This window comes from Aspergillus puulaauensis, chromosome 1, assembly GCF_016861865.1.
Source record: "Aspergillus puulaauensis MK2 DNA, chromosome 1, nearly complete sequence".
Lineage (NCBI taxonomy): Eukaryota > Fungi > Ascomycota > Eurotiomycetes > Eurotiales > Aspergillaceae > Aspergillus > Aspergillus puulaauensis.
The window spans coordinates 321,604-339,723 of NC_054857.1; the positions used below are offsets into that span (position 1 = coordinate 321,604).

At 49.8% G+C, this 18,120-nt stretch overlaps 8 protein-coding genes across 8 annotated transcripts; 4 read left to right on the forward strand and 4 right to left on the reverse strand.

Moving 5' to 3' along the window:
• Positions 1-755: 755 nt before the first annotated feature.
• Positions 756-2,367, forward strand: APUU_10146S (uncharacterized protein; the record flags this gene model as incomplete). The annotated part of the gene is made up of 2 exons (XM_041697552.1): positions 756-1,046; positions 1,096-2,367. The coding sequence occupies 2 exons, from the start codon at positions 756-758 to the stop codon at positions 2,365-2,367; spliced, it is 1,563 nt and encodes a 520-aa protein (XP_041549512.1).
• Positions 2,368-2,555: 188 nt separating this feature from the next.
• APUU_10147A (uncharacterized protein) lies at positions 2,556-3,408 on the reverse strand (the record flags this gene model as incomplete). Its single annotated transcript, XM_041697563.1, has 3 exons — positions 2,556-2,983; positions 3,075-3,287; positions 3,396-3,408. The coding sequence occupies 3 exons, from the start codon at positions 3,406-3,408 to the stop codon at positions 2,556-2,558; spliced, it is 654 nt and encodes a 217-aa protein (XP_041549513.1).
• Positions 3,409-3,783: 375 nt separating this feature from the next.
• Positions 3,784-4,959, reverse strand: lcp5 (small subunit rRNA maturation protein LCP5; the record flags this gene model as incomplete). Its single annotated transcript, XM_041697574.1, has 1 exon — positions 3,784-4,959. One exon carries the CDS (start codon positions 4,957-4,959, stop codon positions 3,784-3,786), a length of 1,176 nt encoding a protein of 391 aa, XP_041549514.1.
• Positions 4,960-5,348: 389 nt separating this feature from the next.
• Positions 5,349-7,448, forward strand: APUU_10149S (transmembrane 9 family protein; the record flags this gene model as incomplete). Its single annotated transcript, XM_041697585.1, has 4 exons — positions 5,349-6,444; positions 6,498-6,835; positions 6,889-7,324; positions 7,381-7,448. 4 exons carry the CDS (start codon positions 5,349-5,351, stop codon positions 7,446-7,448), a joined length of 1,938 nt encoding a protein of 645 aa, XP_041549515.1.
• Positions 7,449-8,228: 780 nt separating this feature from the next.
• On the forward strand, positions 8,229-9,145 carry NCS1 (EF-hand domain-containing protein; the record flags this gene model as incomplete). The annotated part of the gene is made up of 4 exons (XM_041697597.1): positions 8,229-8,239; positions 8,426-8,511; positions 8,598-8,893; positions 8,966-9,145. 4 exons carry the CDS (start codon positions 8,229-8,231, stop codon positions 9,143-9,145), a joined length of 573 nt encoding a protein of 190 aa, XP_041549516.1.
• Positions 9,146-10,145: 1,000 nt separating this feature from the next.
• Positions 10,146-11,936, forward strand: APUU_10151S (uncharacterized protein; the record flags this gene model as incomplete). The annotated part of the gene is made up of 2 exons (XM_041697608.1): positions 10,146-10,196; positions 10,467-11,936. The coding sequence occupies 2 exons, from the start codon at positions 10,146-10,148 to the stop codon at positions 11,934-11,936; spliced, it is 1,521 nt and encodes a 506-aa protein (XP_041549517.1).
• A 1,088-nt stretch (positions 11,937-13,024) lies between these two features.
• Positions 13,025-16,076, reverse strand: KLP1 (putative kinesin family protein (KinA); the record flags this gene model as incomplete). The annotated part of the gene is made up of 5 exons (XM_041697619.1): positions 13,025-13,244; positions 13,315-15,740; positions 15,812-15,906; positions 15,971-16,002; positions 16,072-16,076. The coding sequence occupies 5 exons, from the start codon at positions 16,074-16,076 to the stop codon at positions 13,025-13,027; spliced, it is 2,778 nt and encodes a 925-aa protein (XP_041549518.1).
• Positions 16,077-16,868: 792 nt separating this feature from the next.
• On the reverse strand, positions 16,869-17,582 carry ubc2 (E2 ubiquitin-conjugating protein RAD6; the record flags this gene model as incomplete). Its single annotated transcript, XM_041697630.1, has 4 exons — positions 16,869-16,992; positions 17,065-17,289; positions 17,345-17,409; positions 17,541-17,582. 4 exons carry the CDS (start codon positions 17,580-17,582, stop codon positions 16,869-16,871), a joined length of 456 nt encoding a protein of 151 aa, XP_041549519.1.
• Positions 17,583-18,120: the final 538 nt, after the last annotated feature.

Here is an 18,120-nt window from a genome sequence, read left to right on the forward strand (position 1 = left end):
ATTTCGAGGACGACGCGATTGTCGCGTGGGAAACTCGTGGTGAGGAGCTCAAAGGTGCCAGGATCAACTTTCAAGCTCTCACCTCGCGAGAACTCCGCATGAGGGGCGCTAGTCCGGATCGGGATTATACCAAAAGGCGCCCGCCCGCCCGCGGATCCACATGCATAAAGAACTTGGAACCATCTGTGTTCTTGACCAAGCATGTGAATTCAAGGTACTCAAAATTATTTGTGGCCAAAAGCTCGTATTCTGGTCGCCTGGGAAGATTAGGATTCTCACTTATCCCCCTAGTATTTGAACATTTTGTTTGAGAATCTTGATGTGGTGCATGGAATATATATGTAGCATAACAGCTCATATTGAGCTTCAGTTTCAACAAGAATCAGTTTCCAATGCAAGGATAGACGTTACAATTACGTCTAGGAAAAGAAGAATCAGGACATATCCTAATCATGGTTTCCGATAGCGCAAGCACGTTGCACATGGTGTAGTAAACGTAATTGTGTCGGCTGGGCTGATCCACTCATACGTCATAATAAAACAGCAACACCACCTCTCCAGAGCCTGGATCCTGTTCCCAGCACTTTTTAAGTAGAGGGGTTTTCCGTCAATTTCCCCCGGGGTTTCCTAAGCAAATTCTTCGATCCAAGCTTGCTCCTGCATAGCGACGCATTTTCCCTACGCCTCGCTGGGACTTCCACTCCCCACGTTACCCATTTGCTCCCTATACTTCAATTATCACATGTGAAACCATCATGCCCAACACGAGCAGCTCCCAGTCTTCTCTCTCAACCTTCATTAGCAATCCCTTTCTTCAGACTTACACCTTTCTCTACCTGCTTCTCCAACACCTCCTCAATTGGGTCTTTGCCCCAAGTCCCCCACCGTCAAGCCCAATTGTCAATGATTTTCCTAGGAAGAGAGTCGCAGTAATTGGTACCGGCTTGACAGGAGTGTCTGCAGCTGCGCACTGTGTCGGCCATGGCTTCGACGTTCAGCTGTTTGAAGGCAGACCAAAAGATAAAGGTCTAGGCGGTATCTGGAGTGTGAGTTTATCTTGATCTTTGCAATTGAGCATTTACTGATGGTAGACAGCGAGTCAATTCGACTTCGTCGCTTCAGATTCACAGCATAATGTACCGCTTCCACCCATCAGTGCACTACGATACTGCTTATCCCACCCAAGAAGAGGTCCGCGATCAGATCATTGATGTATGGAAGCGGTATAAGCTTGAGGATCGTACCGTTTTCGACACTCCCGTCCAGTCCGTCAAACAGACCAGGACCGGCAAATGGATAATTAACAATGACGAAGACCAATGGGGCCGGTTTGACGGTGTCGTTGCCTCTGTTGGAGTCTGCGGTGATCCGAAAATGCCTACTTTGCCCGACCAGAAAGACTTTGGAGGCGCAATCTACCATTCGTCGGAGCTGGACGGCAAAGACGTCAAGGACAAGAAGATACTCATTGTTGGTGGCGGTGCAAGTGCTATTGAGGCTCTGGAGTTTGCTGTTAAGTCTGGCGCTTCTGAGATCGATGTTCTATCACGTTCCGACAAATGGATCATTCCACGAAACGTTTGGGTTCAGTCTCTTTTGGCAATGAACATTTTCGGCCAGGAGACGTTCTTATCCTGGATCCCAGAAAGCCTCCTACATAAGTTCTTCTATCGCGATCTCCAAGACATTGCTCCCTCTAGTGGTCTTTTTACACAGACACCGATGGCAAACAGTGAACTCTTCGATCAGATCCGCGAGGGCAAGGCTCGGTGGCTTCGCGGTGATATTATGTCTGTCAAGGAAGATGGCATCTTGTTCAACTTCAGGACCAAGGGGGTTCCCCAAGGCGGCCCTGGACGCGAATCCGTTGTCCCAGGCGAAGTTATTATCATGGCAACCGGTTTCAAGCGCCCTTCGCTTTCTTTCCTTCCTGAAGATGCCTTCGAGGATCCATATGGCCCACCTAGCTGGTATCTGCAAGTATTCCCTCCGATGTACCCCACCATCTGCGCCAACAACAGCACCTATGTCAACGCAATCGGCACTGTTGGAAATATGCACATTGGCATCTATACACGGTTTTTACTCATGTTTCTCGTTGACCCGTTGTCGCGCCCTACTGAAGGGCGCATGAAGACCTGGATTGACTTCACCCGCTTTATGAAGCGCCTCTCTCCTGTCGGTGCCTTCGACTTCTTCACCTACACTGAGCTGATCTACTGGTTTGTGTTTGTCATTCTTGTCAACCCCTTCCGATGGAAGTGGGCACCTTTCGTTTTGTTTGGTATTGGTAGAGGTCTACCAGCCCAGGTGGTGAAGCAGGAAGAAGCGTTCCGCAACACTTTGAGGAAGCAGCGCTCTACCTAAACTGCTTAGGTTTATGAAATCAGAGCAGACTTTACTGATTGTCCGCTGAGCTCCAGACAAAGACGAGTTTGTTCAACGACATTCTGACAGATCTGCTATGGCTATGTCAAAATATAATGAACATTGTATTCGAACTATTATATAGGCTAGCATGCACCAAAGACATCCAAAAAGTTACCATCTTTCCTTTATGTAACCTTAAGGTCCTGAACATGATTATTCAGAACGTCAACAACCCCCTCCCGGGCCCCATTCGCAACGCGGTAGTTATAGTCGAAAAACCCCCTCTCCTCCGCCCACATAATCGGCCACAAGGCAAAGACCCCAATGATAGAAAACAGGCTAGCAAATGCATGCCACATCGCAACAAGAAGACTCCCTCCAAAGGGCATAACAAACTTGATAAACTCCTGCGGCTGGTAAAAGTCTTCCTGCTTCTGGATATAGTACCGTTTTGTACCCTCGCCTCGCGTTGCATCCTTCTTTTCCTCACCAGGGTCCGTCGTGAGGTCCAGAACGGTCGTGAGGGATACAGGCGCAGAGTAGAATGGAACGAGCCAGATGGAGAATATTTGGAAGATGGTGACGTAGAGCTTTAGGTTTTCTTTATCATATGCTATAAATGGGTTCGTTAGCATCCATCCACTATCCTTTTACTTGAAAAATAAACAACAGGGGCTAATCAGGAAATTACGGAGGATACATACCAACAGATCCAACGTCCAGCTCTATATGCGGCGACATGATCTTGTACCATTGGTATATCTTCTTCACTCCCCATCGGCTGCCATTGTGCCTCCAAATGCGACAGAATGGGTGCACGAATGAGGCATCAGGGGTAAAAAATCGGTCGATTGTCTCTTCTTGAAGAGAAGGTGGTGATTGAGTAAGAAGGTGAATAACAGTTGGAATTTCAGCGACTATTGAGATGCGTTAGTTAAGAGTTGGGCGTGAAATTGGGGATATTCAGCTGGGGTTTGACATGACGTGGAAGCGTTGGAAAAGTCGAATAGATTGATTATACTGACCTGGGTTTTCCATCTTGTCGATATGATTTGATTTTAGAAATTTAGGGACATTGAAATTTACTGAGGGCTGGGAGGTGGTTAAATGGAAACGGAGGGGATGATGTCATAGTGGTTGATAACTCCCACGTGAAAGTTGAGAGCTACCAAGAATTCTTGACTCAGGTTCTGAGATTCAGCCCTTTCGGGGCAGAATGTATGTATGTTATTCGATAGAAACAATTGAACTTGTAAGGTGATGGTACTCTGCAATTGTTTAATATCGCGTGGCTGGCGATAGCCAAAACGCTCATGCAAAGGGTAATCTATAAAACATGTAACAGCAGCACAAGGATGTGCTCCGAATATCCAAGCAAGATAATTGACTCCTAACTCCTGAGACAGCGACAAGCTACCGTTTCCAAGATTCAACCTTCTTCCGTCGCTTCTCAAATATCTGGCCGACTCCGACGCCATCGCCACGCTGTCCGTCCTCGGTGGGCTTGCGCTTCCGACTTTTCTCGAGCGCATTTCCGCTTCCTTTGGCCCTCTTCGTAAGTCTTGAGATACGATCCGCGCCTTCAGTAAGACCTCTCCATTCCTCGCCTCCGAAAGTACCTTCAGCCCGACGAGACGCGGCCTTCTTGGCTCGCTCCTTCTTGTTGTCGCCTGCGAGACGAACAAAGTTGGTTTCTTCGTAACGAGTACGCTCGGCCTCGTGCTCTCTCTCTTTCTTGCTCTTTGAGTATCTTCCTCCATTAACGATTGTGCTACCAATACTTGGCTCGGCCATCGGCGCCGAAGACATCTCAGCGCTGACGAACTCATCAATAACGTTGGACCTGCGCGTGGGTCGCTCCTTGCGTTCCTTTCGTTCAGTAGTAGGCATTGCGGTCGGCATAATCTTCGGTGGTCGGTAAATGCCATCACTCGTAGCGTTCCGCGCACTCTTGTCAACCTTGGCCTCGGGTTCCACCTTCTTCGAGAATGCCGACACGTTAGGCCGATATGCCATCTCGTCAATGTCTTCGTCCTCTTCGCTGTCATCCTCTTCGTCGCTGCTGGCGTTCTCTGATACTGATTCACCCTCGCTGCCGCTTTCGTCATGGCTTTTAGATTTGCTCGGCTTGGGCTTGGTAGCCTGCGCATCCTTCTCTGCCCTTTCTGCTTCCTCGGCCGCCTTGATCACCTTATCAACCTGGTACTTCAGCCTCCCCTCTAGTGGACGGACACCGCGATCCAAATATGTTCGCAATTCGGTTAATTTATTGGTGACCTGTGCCCGAATTGATTGGCTCGACTCGGAATCGCCATCTTCCTCTGCTGAATCACCTTTCGAAGGTAGTTCCCTCAGTTGAAGAAGCATTAGAAAAACGAGGTTTTGAAGGTACGAAAGCAGCAAATCGCATTTGGTGTCGAGCAGCGAAATGCCATCTTGCGGGGGTAAGATCGAAACTTCCGTAGGCGATTCGCGTTTGTTGCTCGGTAGCGACGTTCCAGTGGAGGAAAGAGATGCGGTGAGACTTTCCAATAAGTCTGATATATTTTGCAGCTCGGGCTGCTGTGATTGTGAAGCTACCAGTGCCATTGTTGATTGATATGCTGTGCCTGGAATTTTCAAGAGTCCGAGATTCGTTAAGGAAAAAAAAAAACTCAATAGCTATCTTATCGGCACGTGAAGGCCGGCTCTAGGCTGAATCACGTGACTAAACCGACTGCCTTGTTGCTGTTGCGGATGTGTCCGCTAGGCTTCTTGATTACGACACCTTTCTGTCGACACTGCTCTTGAAATCTTTTCCTTTCTTTGCAAGCTAGGGGTGCCATTCTTAGATCTGTATCCCAGGAACCTTTGATTATTAGTGGTGCGAAAGCTGTAGACTGTATGTTGACTAAACACGGTCTATCCCTCGACTGGACTAATCTCGAAACGACTGTTCCAAGCTAATCGAGCCTTTTCCTTTTCAGAAGACATCCGCAATGCGGTTCGACAGGCGGACGTCGCCATTAATTAACCTTCTCCTAACAGCCCCCACGCTGTCTGCGGCTTTCTATCTTCCAGGTGTAGCACCCACCTCATACGATGATGGCCAGTCCGTACCTCTCTACGTGAACCATCTCACCCCCGGGATAGCCCAGCAGGACGAGCAGCTACATTCTGTATTCTCATACGACTATTATCACCCAGCTTTCCGGTTTTGTGTTCCAGAAAATGGCCCAAAGGATGTTCGAGAGTCGCTGGGGAGCATCCTGTTCGGAGACAGGATCCAAACCTCACCATTGGGGTTGAGCATGCGCAAGGATGAGACCTGCAAAGCGACTTGTCAGGAGGCTACGTTTGATGCCAGAAGCGCCACGTTTACCAACCAGAAGATCGGGCAGGGATACAATATCAACTGGCTGGTGGACGGGCTGCCGGCCGCTCAGCAGAATCTTGGGAATGAGCCTCAGGCTTATAGCCCTGGTTTTGCCCTTGGTGAACTTGATGAGGCCGAACGGCCTGTCTTGCACAACCACTTTGATATCTTGGTTGACTACCACCCCGTGAACGTTGGAAACAAGCAAAAGTATCGAGTCATTGGTGTGCTAGTCCAACCAAGTTCCCGGAGCGGCTCGCGGGTCTCCGAAGATGGAACGGCAACGTGCGATGAAGGCGACCCAATATATTTGGACAACGATGGCGAGACAAAGGTTACTTGGACTTACAGTGTGAGCTGGCGGGAGTCAGCCACCCCGTGGGCAACTCGATGGGACAAATACTTGAAGGTGCAGTATCCGAAAATTCACTGGTTCTCACTTGTCAACGCGGCTGTCTTCGTTATTTTCCTCGTCGGAATGGTCAGCGTGATTCTTGTTCGTGCTCTCAAAAAGGATATTGCTCGGTATAACCGCCTGGATTCGTTTAACCTGGACGATTTGGACGGAACATCCGCCGCTGTCGAGGACGGGATCCAGGAAGATTCGGGCTGGAAGCTGGTCCATGGCGATGTCTTCCGATGTCCCAAGTCACCTTTGCTTCTCAGTGTGCTTGTCGGAAATGGAGCCCAACTTTTCATGATGACCGGCGCCACTGTTGGTACGTTCTCAATACTATGGCACACTCGTATTGCTTGCTAACTCCTTGCACAGTCTTTGCGATGTTTGGCCTGTTGTCCCCTGCCAATCGAGGTTTCCTTGCAACTGCTATCCTCCTTATCTACACACTCTTTGGATTCATCGGAGGCTACGTTTCATCGAGGGTTTACAAATCATTTGGTGGTGAAGCCTGGAAACGTAACATTATTATGACCCCCGTACTGGTCCCAGCGTTCATCTTCAGCGTCTTTTTCCTGCTCAACCTATTTGTTTGGGCCAAGGGCTCAAGTGGTGCTGTGCCATTCGGCACAATGCTTGCGCTCGTGTTGATCTGGTTCGTTATCAGCGTGCCATTGAGTGTTGCCGGTAGCTGGCTTGGGTTCAAGCAGCAGGTAAGTGAACGAGCCAACACATGCACCTAAATAGCCTTCTAACGGTCATATAGATTATTGAGGGCCCAACAAAAACCAACCAAATCCCTCGGCAAATCCCGCCCATGAGAGGTAGCTTGAAGACAGTTCCATCGCTTTTCTTGACTGGTATCCTCCCATTCGGCGCTATTTTTGTGGAGCTGTACTTCATCATGACATCTCTGTGGACCAACAAGATCTATTACATGTTTGGATTTCTGTTCCTGTGCTACGGTTTGATGGTTGTCACCACCGCTGCCACGACAGTCTTGCTGGTATACTTCCTCCTTTGCGCTGAAAACTACAGGTGGCACTGGCGAGCTTTTGCAGGCGCAGGAATGACCGGTCTGTATGTCTTCCTTAACGCTCTTCTTTTCTGGGCCACCAGGGTAAGCTTCGGCGGTCTCACCGGGGCTGTGCTCTACGTGGGCTACTCGGCATTGATCGGATTCATCGTCTTTATCCTTACCGGTATGTATCTCCTCTGGATTTATCGGAATTGGCAATTCGCTGATAATCTTAATTAGGCGCGATCGGTTTCTTTGCCAGTTGGCTCTTTGTGCAACGCATTTACGGCTCGATCAAGGTCGACTAATTACTTCTATCATCGGTGATTGCGCGGTGGCACGGTAGAGGTTTGCTTTTGACTCATCCATATCGGGGTTCTTTAAGCGCTTGTTTATGCATGTCCTTTTTCTGTTTTTTTGTCTTGTAAATGCCATGCCCTGTACATAATGTGGGTGCGAGAATGGCGTTTTGAGTCCTGTTGTTTGCGTTGGTAAGAGGATATGTACAATATGTAGAAGCATTCAGACCGTACTGTTACTAGTATTCCTTTTTCAGCCCGAGAGGCAGCGTATGGCAAAAAGCTAGGCTGCCGATCATCAGGCCAGCAGTCTTGGACTTGGAGGCTCGAATAAAGTTGACTCAGGTTGTGCCAGCTGGCTGGTGTTGGCGATACGATCGATGGAGAGCGCGCCAAGCCGCCCGGGGTTCTGGACCTGTTCAGGGAAGCTTCTTGCGAGCAAGTGTACTCGGGTGCCATAATCTCTCCAACCTCTCTTTTACAGGTCAGATTGACTCTACTACGCCGATTTTTCGCTTCAAATCCCTTCGTTGTGACAGCCTGTTTGTTTTGGCTTGCAGCCCTCGCTCGCTTTTCGTATTTGCCCCAGCCCCTCCACACCCAGGCGGCCGGTGCACCGATCTTATCAGTTCGCACTCCCACTCCCTTACCCCGCGGCCTTCCGCATTTCCAACCGACGCCAAACACTCCTGTCGCATGACAAACCGTGAGCCTCAGTTAGTCCGGACCTTGTCTCGACACAGGATTTGCAATATTGCTGAAACAGCCCTCCCGCAGAATTGATTGATCATGGGCAAGTCGTAAGTTTTCATTGCCTCGGGCCAACCGCTCTCTCTTCCCCCTCTCCCTTCCAGACAAACAAGCTTTAGCACTGTGTGGGGAACTCAATGGCCTGCACTGCCACAAGACTAGCTGGATTCTTTTGCTGTTGCCTGGACGGTCGTTTGTTTATCTACGAGGACTAACAGCCCTGTCACGCCGCCCAGGCAGTCAAAGTTATCCCCGAGCCAGCTTGAAGAGCTTCAGAAAGCGACGCATTTCGACAAAAAGGAGTTGCAGCAATGGTATAAGGGTACGTGATGTTGCGGATGAATAGTGATATAGCCAAAGGGTTCATATATTCGTGACAAGGTGGTTGCTGACGACGCGTCATGCTAGGCTTTCTGAAGGATTGCCCGTCCGGGCAATTGACGAAGGAGGAGTTCCAGGACATCTACCGAAAATTCTTCCCCTTCGGTGATCCGTCGTCATTCGCGAATTATGTATTTCGGGTCTTTGATTCAGATAACAGCGGCATGATCGATTTCAAAGAGTTCATCTGCGCGCTGTCGGTTACCTCGCGTGGGAGGATGGAGGACAAGCTGGACTGGGCCTTCCAACTCTACGACATTGACGGCGACGGGAAGATCACATATGACGAGATGCTGGCGATTGTCGAGGCGATCTACAAGATGGTATGTGATATTGGATTGATCTTTCTGCAGCCCTCGCACGGAACGGCGCGGCTTACTAACCGCAACCTGTAGGTTGGCTCGATGGTGAAGCTCCCCGAGGACGAGGATACACCAGAGAAGCGGGTTCGCAAGATCTTCCGGATGATGGACAAGGACGAGAACGGCAGCCTCGACATGGAAGAGTTTAAAGAGGGGAGCAAGCGCGACGAGACGATTGTCAGTGCGCTGTCGCTGTATGATGGACTGGTATAATTGCTTTTATCAGGTCCGTTCCTTTGCTTCAGGCTGGCGATCTGATGTCTTGTTATTGGCGAAATCGGCGCTCGTATCTATGTTCTTTTCATTTCTTTTTTTATATACTACATTGCCCTTTTTCTTCGACATCATGTTTCCCTAGGATTCCCTCTCCCATTCCCATTTCGCCACCCAGACGTTTCAGCCTGATTCTGATTGGTGCATACTACGCATGGTCGGGTGCCAATTCTATCTCAGATGTATGTATGTAGTCTATGCCTTACCCGTACAAATAGTTTTGCGTGAAGAACCAAAATAAGAGACTTCTGAACCAATGAGATTTGGAAAAACTATCCTCGATGAGACAAGATACTAAGGGATGGAGTCGCATGCAGTTGAGACTTGAGAGCGCAACCCAAGAACTGCATGGTTCTGCAAAAGAGACAGAGGTCAGTGCTTTTTAATTTCTTTTCTTTTCTGTTCTTTCTTTTTTCAATTTTCTCGTCGTCCTTCGTGCGTGTTTCTTTTTCCTGGGGCCGTTATTCCTGGATGGTGCAGATCGCCGGAGACAACCGGCAGCATCCGTGAGGAAACCATCCAAGGAATGCTAAGATTCTGCAGACTCTGGCTAGACAAGACCGCGTTCCTACCTGCCGGGACACCACACATGGCATCATGGATTAGTATTGGTTTTTGGAATTGTGAGAGCCCGCACCTCAACTAGTCAGGATATTCGACGATCTCGCCCAAATAGTCCGAGACTGCTGGCTGCTTGCTGCTGTTCGTCCCCGATCGTCGCCTCTGCTCCACCGCTCGCCACTCCTCACGACTCTGACCACACCTGCTGCTTGCTCGATAATATCGTCTTATCTTCCAGCTTTCTCTGCCTGCTAGCTGCCCTCGCCTGCTCTTCTTCGCGCACAGCTCCGGGCCTTTCTTCCCAGAAAGTGCGCCTCGATGTTGCTGCGCCCGCTTATCGCTGTTCCGGCTGCGCTTCTTCCTTCAATCTGTGGCCAGCATGGTCAGAGTGTCGCGCGGCTGTCAGGCCTGCGTTGATGCTCAGCTTCAGGTTAGTGTCACATCTCAATCATGCCGCAAGCTGGTCGTTGTTGTTATCTTTCTTTCGGAGAGAGAGAGAACATGCAGACAACGCCTCTTGTGCGACTGCTCTCAAGCCCCCCAGACTGCCCAGACCAGACAGACCCCAGCTCCCCCGCCTCCCGACCGCTGCGTCGGTGCGAACATTTTCCTTCGACTACTTAGCACCACCACCTCCTCCTCCACGTTCACAGCTTGAAGTTTGCTATATCCCTGTCAGCTGTTCTAACTTTCGCTACAGTGCAATGGCAGGTCTCCCTGTTCGCGATGCCAGGCTATGAGAATTAATTGTTCGAGCGGTCGCCGAGTCTTCAAGTTCAGAGACGAAGCTCCTGCTCTACGCCAACGCTACCATTCAACACCTTCGCCCTCTCCCTCAAAGTCACCATCTCCTTCCACGTCTCCCGAATTTATTAATCCGCCACGGTCCGGCGAGGTTGTTGAACTTCCATCGCGACCCTCCTCACGAGTCTCACGAACTTCCCCGCGGGCCGAATATAAAAAAGTTTCGCTCCCCATGGATGAATACATAAACCCATCCTTGACAGTCAAGGCAATCGGCACCCAACAAACTCAGGTTTTTACGAACTATATACTCGCATCTTTTCCCTGTTTCTTCCGGTGTACAGAAGACCGTGTTCCTGTCAACTGGGTTGAATATGTTGACCAACGTCGGGGGTCCATGAACTCTTGCTTTGACTGGGCCGTCCGTGCATGTACGGCTGCATATGTGGGGTTTCTCCATAACGATTTACGATATCTTCATGCCTCGCAGAGCTTGTACCATCGCGCCCTTCGCGGTCTTGCTAATCTGTTATCAAGTGAAGTAACCGCCAAGTCGGACGAGGCCCTGGCTGCTGCAATTACATTAGCCATTTTCGAAAAGCACAATTGCAGCAGTCCGGACGCATGGTTGCGGCATGCATCTGGTATCCGGACGCTGATGAAATTACGTGGGGCGAAAGCCCATTTGCAGGGGTTTGGCCGAGCCATGTACATTGTCTACCGCAATTTTCTCATCACTGCTGCCTTAGTTGAAGGCGAAGCTTGCTTCTTAGAAGAGCCTGAATGGCGGGCACTCAATGAAAAAATCGCTGCGGACAACGCGAAACTGCCAACTTCGTCGCTATATACCGACGTGGTGGAGCGGGGATTCCTTGAAGTATTAAAGATTCCCGGACTCGTGAAACGAACGCGCGGGCTGCAGCGTCAAACACCGAAGGAAAGAGTCGGGACTCAACCGGCACTCCTCCAGGATGTACAGGCACTCCGGGCCGCACTTCGAGGCATATACACGGAATTCGGTGTTTCAATGTCGATGCTTCGGTCCGGTCAGGAAGCCAACGATACTTTCGTGGGTCCTGTGCCTCATTTCTTCTTCGAAGGCTATTCGTCCCTTTTCGCCCGCGGTATCCGATTAGCCCTACTAATACTCAACTATCTGATCGTGATCATGGATCCGAAACAGCGAGCAACGATCGATTCTGATAACTTTATGCTTCTCAATGACATGGCCCGCAATCAGCAAATTTCACATCCAACCTTCAAATACAATCTTCCACTCACACCCCCCAAATCGCCAGGCAAACCAAGTATCGTCGTGCAGTCATTGATAACCGCAGAAACAAGAGAACCGCCGACGACCAACTGGATGGACCGCATCATTACCACGATGGGTCTTGAGGCTGTTCACGTCTGTCTGGTTGGATAACCGGGCGCAAACTCTTGTATATTTTCCCCACTGTTTATGGATGCTAAAAAGCTGGAGTTGGTTGGACTGCGCAGCGTTTTGTTACGAGTTTTCTTTTTTCTTTCCTTTTTTGACCCCTCATCCTGGTTATTCATTTCCCTTTCTTTACCCTCCCTGGCCAGTCTTTTCTATCTTCCCCGCCAGCCTTTCTTTTCTACCTCCGACGATTCGATATATGATATATCCCCCCCTCCTTTCTCTCCTTCTCTTCTTGTAAATGGTTTCTTCCCTTTCTTTTTCCTTTTCTTGATTTGATACCCAGGTACGGAGCGATGACCGTCTTTTCGATTATTGTAACTTAATTTGGGTGATTTTGAGGTACGCAAGGAGTCTAGGATTATGAGGATATATATCTTCCCCATCTTCCCCATTTTTGGTGTATCGGATAAGCGCATTTTGGGTTTCCCTTCTTTAAGTTTAGCATTTGAGACTTAGAGTATAATTTCAATGCATCCTGACTTTCATTCTTGACAACTAGAAGAAAACAAACAAATCTACAGTAATCCAACGCCGCATTTCGCTTCCGATTAAGATTGCGATTACTTGCTGTCTAGTTCTTCATATACATGGGGTATTTGCAAGGACCAAGCCCAGCCACTCTAATTTTATAGGCGCAGCACTGGAGATTGTGGTCCGAAAATAAATCGAGGAACCCTCGATTGGAAAACATCGGAAGTATGTAGATGTGCATATCGACAAGGGCATAATAAGAGGGGGCGTACGACATGAGGAAAGAAACAGAAAGAAATGGATAGGGAAATCGAACGAAAACTAGAGCCAACGCCTCTTATTCTGTCCGCACTCTAGTACTTAGCACCGAAGAATTGGAAGCATAGGATATCCCCACCATTAAAAAGAAGCGCCAATCTGTACTGTACTGTGTATGATAAGACGCTTGATCGAAGAAAAGGAGGAAAAGTTGGAAGAGGGGAATAGGAGCGGGAAAAAAAAAACATCATAAGCATTTCCAGGTTGAGAGTCTTGTGATCTCCATCTAAATATCTGCATGAAGAGGGTAAAAGAGACAGCAGAAGAGGAAAATTCGTGGATCATCGTCTATCAAAAAACCAACTTGTGCGCTTCCCTGTATCCTGGGACTGAACGGCTGCGACGGGCTCATTGCCTCCCCCGCCACCGCGGAGGGGTTTTGCGATCCTGGAGCCCGTGAAACTGAACCCGCCGTTGCTGTCCATGCTTGGGAGGCCTTTCGTCGAGCCTTGCTTGGCGGCCTCGAGACGCTCTTTGACGGCTGTGAGCTGGGCTTCGAAACTGTTGCGGGAGAAGTGGGTTAGTATGATGTGATAGGCTACGGGTGAGAGTACACAGGAATGGTACGTACCGATGGTTAGCTTGGGTGAGCTTCTCCTGGCTCTCCTGGAGCAGGGCTTCCAAGCTCGCTATCCGCTCATTTCTCGCGATGAGCTTGCGCTCTGCGATCGCGACCTCCTTCTTCAGGCTGCTGTTTTGCTCCACGAGCTGCCTTTGGACGTGGGTAAGTTGCTCGAGGTTGCGCTCGAGGAACGCCATCTTCTTCTGCTGAGCCCGGTTGTTTGATGAGCGGAGCACGTTGTTGTACTGCTCCCTGGCGTCATCAAGAGATATCTCAAGCTCCACCACGCGTTCGCAGCGGTTTTGCAAGTCGCGCATCAAGGACTTCTTCATCGCGTCAAACTCGGCAATTTGCTGCTGCAGGCTCTTGCTCGCAGCGCCGTTAGTCGAGCCTCGTGATTGCGAATCTACAAGGGAGCTCTGCAGTTTCGTGAGCTCCTCATCCTTGCGTGACAGTTCCTGCTGCAGCTCTGATGCAGCGGCCAATTCGGCATCCTTCCTGGTTATATACACCTTTTCTAATCGCTCCTTAAGTTCCACCAGATCTTCCTCCCCTAGGTTGCGGGCTAGGAGACCCTCATAGTCCTGCTCGAGACTCGCCAGCTTCTGCTCGAGCTCCACCCTGCGGCTGTCCTGCAGCACGTTCAGTTCACTCCGGTCGTTCATTGTAAGTTCTGCCTGTCGGATGAACCCTTGCGTCTCCAGGAGACTGGCGCGGAGTTCTAGAATGTCGTCTGGAGCAACGACCTCGCCAGTTTCACTGACTTGGTGCAACGAGTCGACGCGTTGTATAAGGTCTTGCAGCTTGCGCTCGTTATCGGAAAACACTTCTCCGCCGAGATCAAATCCGGCCATCATCTTGGCCATCTTTTCGGCCTTCTTCTTCTCCTTTTCATCAAGAGCTGCAGTGGTTTCTTTTGCTTTCATTCTGACGTCTAGAAGTTGTTGCTTCACTTCGTCTAGCTCTGTAGTCAACTCTGAGTTTGCCTCACGCAGGCTGTCCATGGTGATGGCAGCCTCTTTACTTTCGTAGGACACCTTCTCGAGCTGCATTCGAAGCTCATTGACCTCCGTGTTAAGCTTGTCATTATCCTTCCCTGATCGGGCGGAGTTCTCCTTGAGGCCTCTCAACTCCTCCCGTGCCTCACGCAGGCCCCTTTCAACGTTGACAATATGGGATTCCTTCTCGGCGATCTGATCCTGAAGTTCGTTCTCGCGCCTGAGGAATTCTTCCCTCTCGTCCTTTTCAAGAATGATGCTAGGTGTGCTGGAGCGTTCACCTAGGCGGGAATCGGGCCGGGGAGTTTCAGATCGAGAGACGTCCTGTAGACGGGAGGGAGTACTCGGGCGTGGAGCACGAGCTTCGGCTTTTGCAGCACTCACAGCCTCGACGCCTCTACCAGGCGTCCACCTATCCTTAGGAACTGCGTCACCACTTCGCCATACAGTAACTTCAGATTCTAGCGCCGATATGTAGGTTTCGAAGCTTGTCACCTGGCTCTGGGCTTTGCGAAGCAACTGCTTCAGTTCTGCAGGGCTCAATTCGGCATTGACCTTCGCCTTGTTCTTGATTGCCTTCGCCCGAACACCGAACCGGAGTGTCGAGACAGTTTCAGCATCGTTGTAGCTGCTGGGAGAACAGTTGATAATCAGGGTCGTTCGGGAGTTACCTCCCAAACTTTCCTGCAAGATTCGGGTAAGTTTAGAGTCACGGTACGGAATATGGGTCGATTTCCCGTCCGTGAGCGCGTTGATAACCATTCCGAGAGCACTCAAACTCTTGTTGATCTTCTTCGCTTCCTCGAGTGTCTGACCGCTGGCTCCGGTTTTGCCGACCTTTTCACTACCTGCCAAATCAACCAAGAACAGCTGACCACTCTTCGCAGATCCAGTTTCCAGGTTCTTCTGGGTAACAGTAATAACAAAGATAGAATGTGATCGGGACGATTCCTGGTTCATGTTGGTCGCAGCAACCGCTCTTGAGTTTCCACCACGTCGCATAACCTCGTAAACCTCCTGCACACTAGAGACATAGACTTCAAGAAGCCCTTTGACGTAAACACCTCTTGACTTCTCCTCGTGCACCGGAAGATTATCGTTATGTGGCACCAAAAGATCGCGAATACGCTCCATGTAAATTTCCATGTAGCTCACCCGGACGGTATATTCGATGTTGCTCGGACTCGTAAGGATGCTAGCGAAGATCTGCTCGACGATACGTGGAATGATACCCTTCCCCACTTCATCATCAATATCCGATCCCATCATAGTATACGACTTTCCTGCACCGGTCTGACCGTAAGCGAAGACCGTTCCATTGTAACCATTCAGGATATCGTCAACGGTAGGTGCAATCGAGAAGTTGAAGACATCGTTTTGCATCGAATCCATCGGAAACACACGATCGAATGTAAACGACCCGGAGGCCTCCCTTGACTGTTCCCACCTTAGTATTCCCTTCCATTCCAGCATATATTACCAGATTTCCGAGGATGCGTGAGACTCACGTTGATAGCACATGTTTCTTCGTTTTCAAAATCAACGATGGGCTGTCCTCCGGATCCAAGCTCAACCTTGTTTTGAGGTCGAAATCTCGCAACCACTGTGCAAGGGTCAGATTTAGAACGTTGCAGTTAGTGGGAGGTATTCGGATAGGAGACACGCACCCTTAATGGTGTTGGAGGGGTTGCCGCTGGACCTGTCATTCCCCGGTCTATCAGTTCACATCCAACGATAACGATGCGGTGAAGAAGCGGGCGAAACTCACGCCATATTTCGCACAGCGCCCAAGTTGACAACGGTATAGATAGGTAATCAGGGACACGCGAGGCCCCGATGGGAGGGGAGTAAACTGGTGATTTCGTTCAGACCAACAGGAAACGAGCAGACGTGCTTGTTTGGGATTCAGATTGGTGGGCGGCGTTGTTTGGGTCAGGGGTCCACGTGCCGACCGAACAATAGGTACAGAATGCGGGAGTTGCAGGAACGCCTGGAGAGGGGGTTCAAGAGACAGGAAGCCCGAGTGAGTCTGGCAGGGGGTTGGACTCAGTTCGAAGGGAGGTATCGGGCGGACGGCCACGAGCGTGGAGAAAAACAATGATGTTCAACGGTGTGGTCGAAGAGTCGGCGCGGCATGATTTCGACACCACCGTTTAGAGTCATTCTTGGCGCCCCTCCACCCGCGCATCACCGACGGTATGGAATGCAGAATGTTCTACTGGGGCATGGAAGCCGTGTAATTTTACTCCACGCAGAAAATAAATGTTTCATGCATGACATATGAACAAAGGGGGAATTTTTTGCATTAAGCAATCAATAAAACTAACAAATCATGCAGCTATCCACAAAGACAAGAGAACCTTCATTACCAGGCGCCATAACCCCGCGCTGTGCATATCATTATATACTGGGATGTCCCCTCGCACCCAGGCGCGACATGGCGGTCGTACCCTGGGAATATCGAATAGTCCCAATTGCTTGCGGCTGAAGGGCCGAAAGAACACACTCCAGTTTCATTGTCAAATTGTCATAGTCTTCACCCAGAGACTCTCGATTCCGACCAATCTACTCATCCCAGCTCTTCTCCACGGTCTCACGTACACGTTTGATGTACTCCTTGCGGTTGTCTTTGTAAAGGTTCGAGGCTTCCACGTTTGCCGGCGATGATGTATTCGGGTCATTGAGTAGACTATGTTCGAAAACAAAAGTGTTAGAACATATGTTTGATTTGCGAGCGTCGGCGAACGCAACTAAAACTTACCTCTGAATACTAGTGAGAATCGCCGCCACGTCGTAAGTTGGGCTCCAACGGTTTTGTAAGATATCGAGACAGAGCTCTCCTGTGCCATAAACGTTCGGGTGGAACATCTGACTGATGAATTTGACGCCTGGGGGCTTGTTTGGATACTGTTCTTCAAAATGCATGACAAGCCGGAATGTACCATCCTCAAACGGAGTATCAGCGGGGCCGATGATAACGGCGTTCCTAGAGATGACAGCGTTAGAAGCCACTAGATATGGCGAAAGTCGTCGGGGCTTACCAGGTCATCACATTATCGGCGACCGGGGAGGCTGAGACGCCTGCTGGAGGGTCGGTTTGCATGCGCTGGCAAAGCAGAAGCGGATTAGCCGGGTAAATTTAAACAGCACGGTAATTTAATAGACAGGGTCCAGGATGGCATAAAAATGTCAAAAGCCTGAAAATTGAAAGTCTTGGGCATCATATCAGGTACTTACCTTAAAGTCACGCATGAGACGACGGCGTGCGGAGGTCGACATAGTGGTAGCGGGGTGTTAAGAAGATCCAAGAATGCAGCCGATATTGTGATTATGGAACTCTCGCAGCAATAGCAACTGACCTTGCAATGCCAGCAGCAAGTCGCGGTCAAGGTAATAGAGGCTCACCACAGTGAGAACACAGGGAGAATGGGAAGAAGAAAGAGAGGTGAGCACGAGAGTTGGTATAACAGCATGGGAGGGGACCGCTTTTTGGGCCGATATCTCAAGCGCTCAGTTAAGAGGCGCTAAAATGTACGGCCCCATTGCCGCTAGCCTGCCGCAAGGTTCTCGGCACAGGCGGCATAAATTTCTTAATGGAGAAGTCATGGAGAAACCACCCGAATAGGGAGGATTAAATCATGTGATAATTCATCCCACTAACCCAAAACAGTGACAACAATATTACACCTAGATGCTATCGCAATTACAGCATCATCACTGTTATCTGTCACCTTAGAGGGAGCATAGGTGGTCTATCTGCTGTTTGACTCTGATATTCGGCACAGACCCGAGCTGAGGGCCGACTGTTCTGTATACT